Here is a 15,622-nt window from a genome sequence, read left to right on the forward strand (position 1 = left end):
GACTGAATTTAATAAGTTAGTGAAGAAAAGCTGTTTCTTCAAAATGCTAAGACTTTTCTTTAAAAAAGAAATATTTTCACTTAAATATAAAAAGACAGATGAATAGGTAGTAGTAGCATATATCAACATACATAGGTAAATCCATAAATGCATAGATACATAGATGGATATATGAAGGGAGGGACAGACAGAGGGAAGCACAGACAAAGAGACCAAATAAGAAACAGACTAATCTCTGTGTCTTTGGAAAGAAACAGTTCATCCACATAAGAGAAAACTCCAGTTCCAGAAGTCACAATGCCAACTTGCATTGAAAGGAAGCACTGTGAAATGTTAGCACTCAGAATGTGCAAGTCAGGATAGTGTGATACAGAGTTCTCACATTAAGGGTAAACTAATAGATGGAACCACTCCCAACAGCTTCTAAGCAATTTTGTGTGAGTAAAATAGAACTGAACTTTGAGGCAGAAGTCCAAATTCTGGGTTCAAATTTTGTCATTTCCACTATCTAGCTATTGCTTGGCAACTTGAAGATTGAAAGATAAAAAAAATGTACAGTACCTGACTTCAAAGAACTTATAATATAATGGTTATTTATGTCAAAATCAATAAAATAAATGAATGAGTAAATGTGATTCCCCTTAGGACCAGAGAAAGTCAGTGTGGCATTATAGATAGAGTACAAGAATTCAAGTGAAGTGGACCTCAATTTAAATCTCATCTTAGACATTTATTAGCTGTGTGACTATGAGCAAGTCATAACATTTCTCAGAATTTCCTCATCTATAAAATGGGCTCAATAATCAGCAAAAATTATCTCTACTCTTATTAGATCTTACCATTCCTTCAAATTGTCACCCTATATTTCTTCTCCCTTTCCTATCAAAACTCCTTTTAAAAAAAGTTGTTTGCACACATTGTCTCCAATTCCTATCCTCTTATTCACTTTTTAACCTTTCTAACCTGGTTTCTGACAACTGAAACTGTTATCTCCAGTTACCAGTAATCTCTTACTTTCCAAATCCAGTACCTTTCTTGACTATGCTATTAAATACCATCTCTTTATGGATATCACTCGCAATTTTTGGCTTTTGATAATGTCACTGTTCTCTTTTAGTTCTCTTTTTTGGCCAGTGATTCCTCAGTCTCTTTTACTGGTTGATTATCTATTTTATATCCCAACTCTGGAGGTACAGTAAAGTCCTATCCTCAGCCTTTTCTCTTACCCCCCTCCCTCCATTTCATCTCAGTCACCTCATCTCCCCATCAGCAATAGCAGCATTCATGGATTTAATTATAATTCCTGTGCAAATGCCTCCCAAATCTAAATACTTAGTCTTAAACTCTCTTCTGGGTTCCTTGTATGTCATTTGTATGATAAGAAGTCCTAATGAATGAGGCAACAGGTTAAGTGGTAGGAACTAGTAATAAGTTTACTGTTAGAGTTTCTCTCTACCTCAGCTTTTGAGAAGCGGCTCATTCCTGATGCAAGACACATGACAAACTGGCCATGGGGGTATAGATTTGAAAGGGAAACAATAAGAGGTGGAGTCAATAAACAGTTTGGCAATGAGCTTCATTTATTCTCCATCACTACCTTCCTTCACCATCCATCATCTATAAAAACCATGGACTACTCTAGATTTCTCCAAACATTGACCCTTTTTTAATATTTTTAATTATTTTTACTAGTAGATTAAATATGATAAAAATTCCTTCTCCATAAACTGATTTAGAAAATTCCAGTCAATTCTCTCACCAATTGCCTAGTGCTTACTCATTATAGATTTGATATAAGAGAGAAACTGAAGAACTTGGAGGAATAAAAAATTTAATTAATTTTTTCCATACATGTATGCATATATTGATATGCACATATATAAACAGACCTATACATGCATTCACATGCACATACATATGTGTAGATGAATATACATATGTAAATGTATTGACATATATGTGATTACTTTTATGAGCTTATTTGTATATTTGTATATATATTCCATATGCGCTCATATATATACTGATCTATATATGTACATATGCACATGACTACACTAAGCATGTGTACCTAGGCAAAAGATTTAACCTTTCTGAGCCCATTATCTTGTTTCTAAAGTGGACATAATAATAGCAGCTAGTGTACCTCACAGGGTAGTTGTACGATTCAAATCAAATAATGTATGTAAAATTCATTACCTAAATATCATATTTTTATCATTTTAAGTTAGCGGGCCTTTGTGCATCAAGTGGAAAAATGATTGAACCTGGAGAACTGCACCTTACTGACGTTCTAGTCACTCACTACCTATGTGACCTAGGACAAATTCCTAGACCTCTTGTCCTCATTTGTAAAATGAGGGATTGTACTAGATCAGTGATATCAAATTCAAATAGAAATGAATCCCTGGGGTAGGCTGCATTTTGGCTTAGAAAACCTCAAATTAACATTATCAGTTTTATTGGGGTTTTATTTTCAGTTTATTCTGTTTCAGGACACTCAGGACTTTTTGCTGTGCCATGACTCAGAGGTAGTGAATTGGATATTTCTGTGCTAGACAACTCCTGAAATCTTTTATTCCTATGATTCAAAAGTCATGTTATTCTATTGACCTTAGAGAGCTTTACTTTGTATGTGGTAATTGCTGACGGGTTTTATTTTCAAGATTATTTTTCTTCTTAGGTAATAGTATCTTATTTATGATGTATTCCTCTCAGAAGGGTAGGTATTTTTCCTTTTCTGACCTACAGGTTATGGTGCTTTATGACCATAATATTTCAGTTTAACAAGCAGTTACAAAATGAGAGAGAGCAGAGGCAAGCTTGGGTGGAAAGTGAATGTCTTTCACTTAATAGGCACCCAATAAATTTGCTGATTGAATAGTTGATTAAATAAAGGGGGCAAGTAGATTCTTTGAAGCACATAGTTTGGAGAAAAATAAGATTGCTTCTCAACGTTCCTCTCTATATCAAATACTATGCACACCTCTGATATATTGGATGTCCCAACCATTATCCAAATAGTCTTGGTGAGGTTTGAGGGTCCTAAAGGGGAAGGGACATCTTTAGACCATATAGGAAGTCACAGGATCTGACCTTCCTGCTGACTTGAAATTATAGTTAATTTATAAGGAATCAGCATGGCTCCATATAATTCCCATTTCCCCCAAATGACCTTCTGAGGTAGGAACTGGCTTGTCATAGAGAATTCATTGAGGAGGATATTTACCTCAAATGGTTACTTTAAAAGACTGTCGAAGCATTGCCATATTTTGACAAATTCCAAAAGCAATGTTATTCTTGCAAGTAGAGCAGTATGAACCTATAAAGGTTTTGGAGGAGGAAGATAACAAAGAGAACTTCTTCACTAGAGAAGAGAGTATTATAAAAAATGGGAGCAATTAGGTAGGATTGACTGGTTGAAGCAGACTCTATATGAGCTTTCCTACTTCCTTTGGATTGTGTCCTTCCTTCCTTCAACAGATGACTTTCTATCCTCCCTAACACCTTTCTACCTATTAGTCTTTATCAGATAATATATGGCTTATATTGTCTTTATGGTCTTAAGGTATATGGTTTACCAAAAGAATCCTGCTTAAGATCTTTAGGATTTTCTAGCATGATAAGGGTTATTTGCATTTCCTTTTGGAGATTTTCACACAAGTGTTTACTTTCAAATCTAATTGCTTCAGGGGGCAGTTAGGTAGCTCAGTGGATTGAGAGCCAGGCCTAGAGACAGGAGGTCCTAGGTTCAAATGTGACCTCAGATACTTCTTAGCTGTGTGACCCTGGGCAAGTCATTTGGCCCCCATTGCCTAGCCCTTACCACTCTTCTGCCTTGGAACCAATACACAGTATTGATTCTGAGACAGAAGGTAAGGGTTTAAAAAAAAATCTAATTGTTTCCGAGGGAACTCTAGGCCTTCTTGTTTCTATGGGAGGAAGGGCTGGGATAATGCTATTTCCTTTATTTTTATATTCCTCTCTCTGAAGAGATACTTCAAAACTGTTTGAAAATCTTAAGATAATTTCTCATCTGAGGGAGGTGTAGGAAGAAGAGAAGTCAAATCTTTATCTGAAAATAAAGTAAAACTGAATTTTAAAGAAAAAGATGAGAATTCTAATCAACTTGGTGACCAGTCATGATTTCAGAGGATTGATGGAGTAGTGTGCCTCTCTGAGCATGGCAGTGAGGTGGTAAATTATAGGTGTAGAATGAGATACACACTTTCAGATATGGCCAAAGTAGTGATTTGCTTCACTTGATTGTAGTTATTTGTTATAAGGAAGTGTTCTTTGGGTGGGAAGAAAGCCACTGGGAAATGAAAGTAATGAAAAAAAAAGAACCACAATAAAACAAAAAAGAAAAGAAAAATAATAAAAGTTAGACATTTCTGCTATTGAAATTTGTTGTTGTTTGTTGTTCTCTTTGTGACCCCATTTGGGATTTTCTTGGCAGATACTAGATTGCTTTGTCATTCTTCTCCAGCTCATTTTTCAGATGAGGAAACTAAAGCAAAAAGGTTTAAATGACCTGCCCAGGGTCAAACAGCTAATAAGTGTCCAAAGTTGGATTTGAATTCATGAAAATGAATCTTCTGATTCCAAGGCTAGTACTCTATTCACTATGCCACCTAGCTACCTGCTATTGATATTTAAATATTTATCCAGCTATTCTGAAAAGTGCTATATCTTAGAAGATAGTAAAAAAAACAAACTGGGATTCATATCCTACCCATGATCTATACTAGCTGAGTGACACCAAGCAAGTCACTTAATCATAAGTCACAGTATTCTAGATAACTCTAAAATGATAAGAAAAAGAGTTTCTATACTGGGAATTCCCAATGTCAATGAAATCACAACAGATCTAATCACTAGCCTATTCAACTATTCTATATGCTATTTCTCTACTAAGCTCTTATTATGATTCTCTCTTGTGGAAAGAAACTGTTCTTGGGTTGGTGAAGGTTATATAATCCAAATATAAGCTCTAGCTGGTTCTGTCAATCCGGGATATTTTTGAGAAGAGGCCCAACAAGAGACTGTATATATTTTATCATAGGACCAGTAGCCAAGTACAGAAAGACTTAATCACCAAAGGGGATCACCAGGGGAAAAGTTTTTTCAGACATAGCAATTCAAAAAGATCATATATGTAGTGTGGATTTTAGAGTCAAAGTACCTGGGTTTGAATCTTAGACCTTCAATTTACTTTCTGTGACATATTCTGATTGAGTCACTTCATCTCTCCTTGACTCAATTTCCTCATGTATAAAATGAAGGACTTGAATTCCAACCTCTAAGTTTTTACTTAAATGTAATATGATTTTGATATTTAATATTTTTGAACTTCAGTTTCCTCATCTTTTATAAAATGACCAAATTGAACTTGATGACTTTGAAGGTCACTTTTACCTTTACTTCCATGTTCCAATAAGGTATGGAGTAGTTGCACCCAAGCCAATGAAATCATGAAGACATAAAGTATTAACTGGCAAGTACTAATTTATAAGGAAAATAATCTAAAAGCCTTCATAATATGATCACCAATATTATTTAATATAGTATTAGAAATGATAGCAATAGCAATAAGAAAAGAAAAAAATTTAAAGAATCTTAGAATGAGAAAAGTAGTAACAGAATAATCTTTTTTCAGATGATCTTACGGCAGTTGTGGAAAATTCTAGCTATTTTTTAAAATTTAAATTAAATTTCATTTTTTTGGTTACAATACTCAATTTATTTCCCTCCCTCCCCTCCACCCACCCTTCCCACAGCTGACGTGCAATTTCATTGGGTATTACTTGTGTCCTTGATCAGAACCTATTTCAATGATGTTGTTTGCACTAGGGTGTTCATTTAGAGTCTACATCCCCAATCATATCCCCTCAACCCCTATAGTCAAGCAGTTGCTTTTCTTTGGCGTTTTTACTCCCACAGGTTTTCCTCTGGGTGTGGATAGTGGTTTTTCTTGTAGATTCTCCCAAGTTGTTCAGGATCACTGCATTGCCACTAATGGAGAAGTCCATTACATTTGATTGTACCACAGTATATCAGTCTCAATGTACAATGTTCTCCTGGTTCTGCTCCTCTCACTCTGCATCACTTCCTGGAGGTTGTTCCAATCTCCATGGAATTCCTCCACTTTATTATTCCTTTTAGCACAATAGTATTCCGTCACCAACACATACCACAATTTGTTCAGCCATTCCCCAACTGAAGGACATCCCCTCATTTTCCAATTTTTGGCCACCACAAAGAGCACAGCTATGAATATTCTTGTACAAGTCTTTTTCCTTATTATGTCTTTGGGGTACAAACCCAGCAGTGCTATGGCTGGATCAAAGGGCAGACATTCTTTTAGCGCCATTTGGGCATAGTTCCAAATTGCCCTCCAGAATGAGTGGATCAATTCACAACTCCACCAGCATTGCATTAATGTCCCAACTTTGCCACATCCCCTCCAGCATTCATTACTTTCCTTTGCTGTCATGTTAGCCAATCTGCTAGGTATGAGGTGATACCATAGAGTTATTTTGATTTGCATTTCTCTGATTATTAGAGATTTAGAGCACTTTTTCATATGCTTATTAATAGTTTTGACTTCTTTAACTGAAAATTGTCTATTCATGTCCCTTGCCCATTTATCTATTGGAGAATGGCTTGATTTTTTGTACAACTGGTTTAGTTCTTTATAAATTTGAGTAATTAGACCTTTGTCAGATGTTTTTGTAATGAAGATTGTTTCCCAATTTTTTGCTTCCCTTCTAATTTTGGATGCATTAGCTTTGTTTGTACAAAAACTTTTTACTTTGATGTAATCAAAATTATTGATTTTACATTTTGTGATTTTTTTCTAGCTCTTGCTTGGGTTTAAAGTCTTTCCCAAAGATCTGACAAGTATACTATTCTGTGTTCATCTAATTTGCTTATAGTTTTCTTCTTTATATTCAGGTCATTCACCCATTCTGAGTTTATCTTGGTGTAGGGTGTGAGATGTTGATCCAAACCTAATTTCTCCCATACTATCTTCCAATTTTCCCAGCAGGTTTTATCAAATAGTGGGTTTTGGTCCCCACAACTGGCATCTTTGGACTTATAGACTGTCTTGCTGAGGTCATTTACTCCTAGTCTATTCCACTTGTAAAGGATAATTTTAGCATTGTGACTTAAAATCTAAATTAATTTGGTTGCCAGGGAAAATCACAAATAATAAAATACCCAAGTCAGCTGGACATTATGGTGATTTTAATTAATACAGAGAGAAGGAATTAAGGAGAAGAGAGAGGTAGAGGAAAGAGTTAATTTAAACTGCTCCAGCTCAGGCTGAGCCAGGCAGGAGTTAAAGGACTTGGCCAAAGTGGCCTCCCTGAGCCCAAGGGAAGGGAAGTCAGTCTTACCCAAGTCATCATGAGACTGTCTCAAGGAAGCTGTCTGAGGGAGCTTCTCCAGGCTGAGTTCGAAAATCTGAACGCCCATCTGTCCAAATGCCCCAAACTGAACTTTTCATCCTCTTTTATAGACCTTTTCCTACTCTAAATTTTCACGTCTACCAATCACAGCAGACACTTTTCTTCAGGACTGCCCATTCTTTAGTTCTCACTTTCTTTGGTTAGATTTTTCTCCAGGACTGTCCACTCTTTAGTTCTCACCTTCTCTGGTTAGATTATATTTTTTGAGCTACTTCACACTTCTTTGTTAAGTTCACCTTTTGTTAGTTACTTGACCTTTTTGTGATTAATTTAACCTTTATAGGTACTTAACATCTTTTGTATTGATACTAAAAATAGACTTAGCTTAAAGTTCTAGCTTCACTATAAAGTGAGAACTAAGTACCTTAATTGTTCAATCAGGAGATTACAACTTTATCTTCCCCTAAGGTATGTCTAAGTAGGGTGGAGAACTTTCCAAGTTCACACACTGATTCTCCTTTCTGTCTCTTAGCCAGTACCAAATTGTTTTGATGACCACTGCTTTATAGTATAGTTTGAGATCTGGGACTGCAAGTCCTCCTTCCTTTGCATTTTTTTTCATGATTTCCCTGGATATCCTTGATCTTTTGTTCTTCCAAATGAACTTCGCTATGTTTTTTTCTAATTCAGTAAAAAAGTTTTTTGGTAGTTCAATGGGTATGGCACTAAATAAGTAAATTAATTTGGGCAGGATTGTCATTTTTTTATGTTAGCTCATCTTACCCATGAGCAATCAATGTTTCTCAAATTGTTTAGATCTAGTTTTAGTTGTGTGGAGAGTGTTTTGCAGTTGTGTTCATATAGTTCCTGTGTTTGTATCAGCAGATATATTCCCAAGTATTTTATATTAACTAGGGTAATTTTAAATGGAATTTCTCTTTCTAATTCTTGCTGCTGAGATGTGTTAGGAAAATATAGAAATGCTGATGACTTATACCAGTTTATTTTGTATCCTGTGACTTTGCTAAAGTTGTTGATTTTTTCTACTAGCTTTTTGGTTGATTCTCTAGGATTCTTTAAGTAGACCATCATATCATCTGCAAAGAGTGATAGCTTGGTCACTTCATTGTCAATTTTAATACCTTCAATTTCTTTTTCTTCTTTAATTGCTACTGCTAGTGTTTCTAGTACAATGTTAAATAATAGAGGTGATAATGGGTGTCCTTGTTTCACTCCTGATCTTATTGGGAAGGCTTCTAGTTTCGACTTCTGCCTTCTTTTTATCAGTTGATGCCCAATAGATTTGGCTTCATCCTCTTACTTTCACCCTATGCATATCTACCTTCCTCATGTATGTGTCTTGTAGACAGCATATGGTAGGGTTTTGGATTCTAATCCACTCTGCTATTCACTTGAGTTTTATGGGTGAGTTCATTCCATTCACATTCAGAGTTATGATTACCAGCTGTGTATTTTCCAGCATTTTGATTTCTACTCCTAGTTCTGCCTTTTCTTCTTTCACTATTTCCTTCTACACCAATGTTTGTTTTTAATCAGTCCCCCTAGTTCCCACCCTTATTTTACTTCCCTTTCTACCCTCCTCCCTTCTTATTCCCCCCCTCCCTTATTTTTCCTGTAGTCTTTCTAAAACTACCCCCCACATACACTCTCCCTCCATGGTACTGCTTCCCTCCCCACCAGTTGGTTTGTTACCTTTCTACTCCCCTATAGGGTGTGAATCTATTCTCTGCCCCAATGGATTAGATTGTTCTTCCATCTTTGGGTCAATTTCAGTGCATGCAAGAGTTGAGTATTTCCTGTCTCCAACCTCTTTACCCTTCCAGTATTGATGTTTTCCCTCCCTCCCACCATGAGCTTCTTTGTGACATATAAATTTTCCCTCTTTTGTTTCTTTTTCCATTTCTTTTAGTATTAACTTCTTTGTTTAGCTTTAGTTAAATATATACGTACATATACACACATGTATATGTATTTATGCATACATATATCTATATACCTATTTATGTCTTATTACATCCTATACAGTTTGTTACTGTTCCCTCTAAGTGTAATTCTTCTAGCTGCCCAGGTGATAACAACAGTTTTTAAGAGTTACCAATGACCTCTTTTCTTATAGGGATACATATCATTTTAACTTATTACGTCTCTTTTAAAAAAATATTTTTGTTGTTTTGTTTTTCTTTTTTCCCTCTTTTTAAATTACCTTTTGATGATTCTTTTGAGTTCTGTGCTCGGACATCAAATTTTCTGTTCAGATCTGGTCTTTTCTTTACAAATTCTTGGAATTCTTCTATTTTGTTGAATGATCATACTTGCCCCTGTATGAATTTAGTCAGTTTTGCTGGGTAATTGATTCTTGGTTATAGACCTAGTTCCCTTCCTTTCCAGAATATCATATTCCATGCCTTTCGGTCCTTCAGTGTAGATGCAGCCAGATCCTGTGTTATCTTCACTGTGGTTCTGTGGTATATGAATGACTTCTTCTTAGGAGCTTGTAATATTTTTTCTTTGGTCTGATAGTTCTCGAATTTGGCTATAATATTCCTGGGTGTTTTTAGTTGGGGATTAAGTACAGGAGGTGATCTGTGGATTCTTTCAATCTCCACTTTTCCCTCTTGTTCTAGAATATCAGGGCAGTTTTCTTGAATAATTTCCTGTAGTATTATGTCCAGGATTTTTTCTTTTGTCATGGTCTCTGGTAGACCAATGCTTCTTAAATTGTCTCTCCTCTAATGATTTTCTAAATCTTCTGTTTTGTGAATGAGATGTTTCATATTTTCCTCAATTTTTTTCATTCTTTTGATTTTGTTTTATAGTTTCCTGTTGCCTTGTGAGGTCATTTAATTCTAATTGGTGTATTCTGGTTCTTAATGACTGGATTTCATCCCTGGCTTTTTGGTCATCCTTCTCCTTATCGTCTGATTTTCTTTGGAGGTCATCTTTCATCCTCTTTGCCTCATCTCTCATCTTCTTTGCCTCATCTTTCATCTCCTTTGCCTCATTTTCAAGCTGGTTGATTTTGGCTTTCAAGACACTATTTTCTGTTTCCAGATGAGTTACCTTAGTTTTTAAGTTCTTTTCCCAATTATCTTCAGCCTCTCTTAATTGTGTTTTGAATTGCATTTTTGAGTTCTTCCAAAGCCTGTATCCAATTCACTGGGATTTCTGATTTATCGCTTACTGATCCCTCCCCCTCTGTTCCATTTTCTCTTTACTTGTTGCCTGTACAGAATCTGTCGATTGTAAATTCTTTCTTCTTTTTTCTTTGTTTGCTCATATTTACCCCTCCTTTGCTCCCCATATTTGTCTGTGCTCTTGCTCCTGTCATTTTTTTTGGTTTTGGGGGTTTCTGTCAGTCTCCCCTCTTGGAGCTTTGACAGATCTCTCCCTGCCATCTGTAGGGGAAGAGTGTTGAAGTTTGAGCTTCCCTGTCCTCTGGAGGCTTTTGATTGGATTAAAGTCCAGCAGTCTGTTAGGGAGGGGTATTGGAGTTTGGGCTTCCCTGACCTCTGAAGACTTTTGATGGGATTAAGGTCAGCTGTGTTGGGCTGGATGTGCTCTGAGGACAAAACCTCCTGGAAGACTGGAGCAATATGGAGGGTCTCAGCCACTGTGACCAGGCTGCCTGCTCTTCGCTCCCTCTCCAGCTCCTTCCCCACCACCTGTGTTCAACACGCTGAGCCTGGAACAGCTCTGCCCACAAGGTATTCCCTCTAGACCAGTGCCTTTGCCTACCCAGAGTTTCCTGCTGCCACGAGGCTTAGCACTCTAGGTGGGGGGAGGAGTCCTGAGACCTTCCTTCTGCCTTCCCCTTAAACCCGAGTATTCTTGGATTCCAGCTTTTGGGGGGCATACCTTTTGGATTGAGTCCAGCAGGAGGGTTCCTTGGCTCTGTCCTGTTATTAGGTTTGATTTTTAGTCCCCTAGTAGCCTTCAGTTTGTGATCAGTAAGGAAGGGTTTTCAAAGGTCTGAACTTCTGCTGCTTTTAAGCTACCATCCTGATTCTGCCTCCCAAATCCTAGCTATTTAACTAACAAGTTAATTGAAATTATCAATAATTGTAGCAAATTTACAGGATATAAAATAAACCCATATAAATCATCAACATTTTTATTTATCAATTACAAAGACCTTCAAGAAAAGATAGAGCTATCCATTTAAAGTAACCACAGATGAAATCATAGCTTTTGGGACAAGAACCCACAATTAAACAAAATCTTCTGGGCAAATTGGAAATCAGTATGGGAGAAATTAGATTCAGAACAAAATCTCACACCCTATACCAAGATAAATTCAGAATGGGTAAATGACTTAAATATAAAGAGGAATAATGAACTGGAGGAATTCCATATGAACTGCAAAGACTTTCAAGGCCTGATGGAGAGCGAAAGGAGAAGAACCAGGGGAACATTGTACACAGAGACACATTGTGGCACAATCTAATGTAATGGACTTCTTTACTAGTAGCAATGCAATGATCCAAGACAATTTTGAGGGACTTATGAGAAAGAACGTTATCCATATCCAGAGGAAGAACTGTGGGAGTGGAAATGCAGGAGAAAAATATATAATTGATCACATGTTTCGATGGGTACATGATTAGGGATTTGGGCTTGAAATGATCACTCTTGCAAATATTAATAATATAGAAATGGGTTTTGAACAATGATATGTGTATAACTCTAGAATTGCTTGTCAGCTCCAGTAGGGGAGAGGGAAGAGGGGAGGGAAAGAACATGAATCATGTAACCATGGGAAAATATTCTAAATTAATTAATTAAAAAAATAAAATAACCACAGACAGAATAAAATACCTGAGAGTAACTTGCCAAAACAATCCTAGGAACTACATGAACATAATTATGAAACACTTTTTACTAGCAGATAAAGTCCAATTTAAATAATTGGAGAAATAGCAGTTGCTCATGAGTGGGTATAGACAATGTAATTAAAATGATAATTCTACTTAAATTAATCAACATATTTAATGCCATCCCAGTTAAATTCCAAAATAATATTTTATTGAGCTAGAAAAAATGAGAATTATTTAGAACTAAAGATCAAAAATATCAAATGGATTAATGAAGGAAGGAGGTCTAACATTACCAGATTTTAAACTGTATTATAAAACAGTACTTATCAAAACTATTTGGTACTAGATAATAAATAGAAAGGTAGATTATTGGAACAGAATGGATATACAACAAACAGTAGTAAAATGTTATAGTATCCTTGTATTGGACAAAAGTATAGATCCAAGTTTGGGGCATAAGAACTCACTATTTGATAAAAATTGCTAGATAAATTTGATAAAAATTGTAATTGGTAAGTTATTTGGCAGAAACTAAGTATAGACCAATAACTTACACAATTCACTAAGATAAGATCAAAATGGAAACATCACCTAGACATAAAAGGAGAAATCATAATCAACATGGAAAAATACGGAACATATTATCTATCAGGTTAATGTATAGGAGGGGAATTTATGAGTAAAAAGTTGGAAAACTTTGTGAGATATAAAACAGATAATTTTGATTACATTAAATCAGAAAGATTTTGTAGAAATAAAATTTGCGTAGCCAAGATTAGAAAAAGCAGAAAATTGGGGGCAGGGCAAGAATTTTATACAATTTCTCAAATAGAGATCTCTTATCTGAAATACATAAAGAACTGTCAAATTTACAAGAATAAGAGCCATCCCCCAATTGATAACTGGTCAAAAGATAAGTACAGATGGTTTTTGGATAAAGAAATCAAAGCCATATATAGGTATATAAAAAATGTTCAAAATCACTACTGATTGGAGAAACACAAATCAAAACAATTCTGTGATCCCATCTTAAACCTATCAGATTGACTAAAACAATGGCAGAATGAAAAATGCTGGATGAGATGTGGGAAAATAGAGACAGTAATACACTATTGGTAGAGCTGTGCAACCATTTTGGAAAGTAATTTGGAATTATGTCCAAAGAATTATAAAACTGTGTATATCCTTAGACCCAGCAATACTATTTCTGAGTTTGTTTTCCAAGGATATAAGTGCAAAAGGAAAAGAATCTATATGTTCCAAAATATTTATAGCAGTTCCTCTTTTTAATGGCAATTGGAAATTGAGAGAATATTCATCAAGTGGAGAATTACTGAAAAAATTATAATATATGATTTTGATAGAATACTAATGAGCAGTAATAGATGATGAACAGGTTAATTTTTTTTAATTTGGAAAGACCTACATGAATAATGAAAAGTTAAATGAGTAGAACCAAGAGAATATAATATATAGCTACAGAATTAATATTTGAAAAATGACTTGTGAATGGTCAGCTCTAGAAAAGAACTGTTAAGAAGAAATACTTAAAGGCATAATTTATATATACATTTTGGGTGATATCTTCCACTGTGTGGGGAGGATATGAGAGACATGGGAATAAATTAAATTAAAAACAAATAAATACATAAGTAGATCTATCAACTATGGAAAAAAGAACAATAGAACAATGACTACCAGAATATAAATGGAAATAACAGAAAAAAATAAAATAAAATTGACCCCTGTATAATCATGATGACCAATTACTCAGAGAAGAAATAAACAAATGTACCTTCCTCCTTTTTTATAAAGTTGGGGGTGTTATAAGTATAGAACATTGAGTATATTGTCCAGCCCTTTTGGTGTATTGATTAGCTTTACTAATAAGTTCCATTGTTTCCCCCTATCTTTCTTTCAAGTAGTGGCTTACAGGATAGGAAAGGAGGGGGGATATATTTGAAAATGAAAGTGATATAAAAACAAAAGAAATCAACAAAACTTTTAAATAAAGTCTTGATTTAAGTACCTTTAACCAGACCATGATCTCACATCCTGTTGGATTTTGTCTTTCTTTTCTTGTAGGAGTGTATACATTTCTTTCCAGCACTTTGAAGTCCTTGGAAGAAAAAGACCACATTCACAGAGTCCTGGATAAGATCACAGACACTTTGATTCACCTGATGGCCAAAGCTGGGCTATCTTTGCAACAACAACACCGGCGCCTGGCTCAACTACTCCTGATCCTTTCCCACATCAGGCACATGAGGTGAGAGACCTTCACTATATTGATGTTAACTGCAAAACTAAGATCTTTCCTCCACTTTTTCCTTTGCTCTAAAAGGCAGCTAGGTGGTGCCATGAATAGCCACGAAGACTCTTCTTCCTGAGTTAAAATCTGGCCTTGGACATTTATTAGCTGTGTGACCTTGGGCAAGTTATTTAACTCTGTATGCCTCACTCCCTCATCTGTAGAAGGAAGGCAATCTGAAGAGGGAAATGACAAATAATTCCAGTATTTATACCAAGAAAACCTCCAAATCAAGTCACAAATGGTCAGATACAACTGAAATGATTGAACAGGAACAAACCAAGCTTGTGGCATGGTTTGTCTTTGCTAGTCCGATAGGTTGATCTGTAGTTGGATTGTAGGGAGCCTATTGTGTTGCCCCAAACCCGGTATTTCCTGAAGTATCAATATCATAGTAGAATCAGTCATGCAACAATCATTTACTAAGGGTTTACACTGGGGCTACTAAAAAGATAGAAATGTTCCTATCTTGATTCTAAGGCCAGCTGTCTAACCACTACAATCTTTTGTCTCCCCGTTATCGCTAAGGTCAAATACAAACTTCTTATTCAATAGCTGAAGTACTTCACAACCAAAATTCAATCTTCATTTCTAGTCTTATTCTATTTTTCTCCCTTTTAGTACTCAACTAAAGGCAACTAAAGTACTCAACTAAAGGCAAAGTGGCTACACATGCCTGTTCTTTTCTCCAGTGCATCGACTCCTTACCTCTTCCTTGTGTTATCTCTCTAGTTTCCTTCCTTATGGATCACTTCCTATATGAGGTCTTTTTTGATCCCACCAGGTATCAGTCCCTTTCTCTATCACCATCATTTTTGCCCTTTGTTACTTTCCTTCCTTCATTTTTTTCCTTCCTTCCTTCCTTTCTTCCTTCCTTCCTTCCTTCCTTCCTTCTTTCTGTATATACTCACATAGGCATATGTCTTTTCTGATAGAAGGAAAGTTAATTTATGGGAAAGATTGTTTTGTTTATGCCTTTGTATCTTTAGTGCCAAGCACAGTACTGATTACATGGGAGGCACTTAGTAAATATTTGATGATTGATCCTGGATATCCTGGAT

The 15,622-nt window shown here is 35.7% G+C and overlaps 1 protein-coding gene across 9 annotated transcripts in view; it reads left to right on the top strand.

Moving 5' to 3' along the window:
- The window catches only part of ESR1 (estrogen receptor 1), a 527,593-nt gene that overhangs the window by 503,050 nt on the left and 8,921 nt on the right, over positions 1–15,622 (top strand). For all 9 annotated transcript variants that reach the window (XM_007484758.2, XM_007484760.3, XM_007484757.2 and 6 more), the window contains one exon: positions 14,336–14,519. In XM_007484758.2, the coding sequence (XP_007484820.1) occupies positions 14,336–14,519 (184 nt within the window). The remainder of the gene's footprint in view (positions 1–14,335; positions 14,520–15,622) is intronic.

Source organism: Monodelphis domestica, chromosome 2, assembly GCF_027887165.1.
Source record: "Monodelphis domestica isolate mMonDom1 chromosome 2, mMonDom1.pri, whole genome shotgun sequence".
NCBI lineage: Eukaryota > Metazoa > Chordata > Mammalia > Didelphimorphia > Didelphidae > Monodelphis > Monodelphis domestica.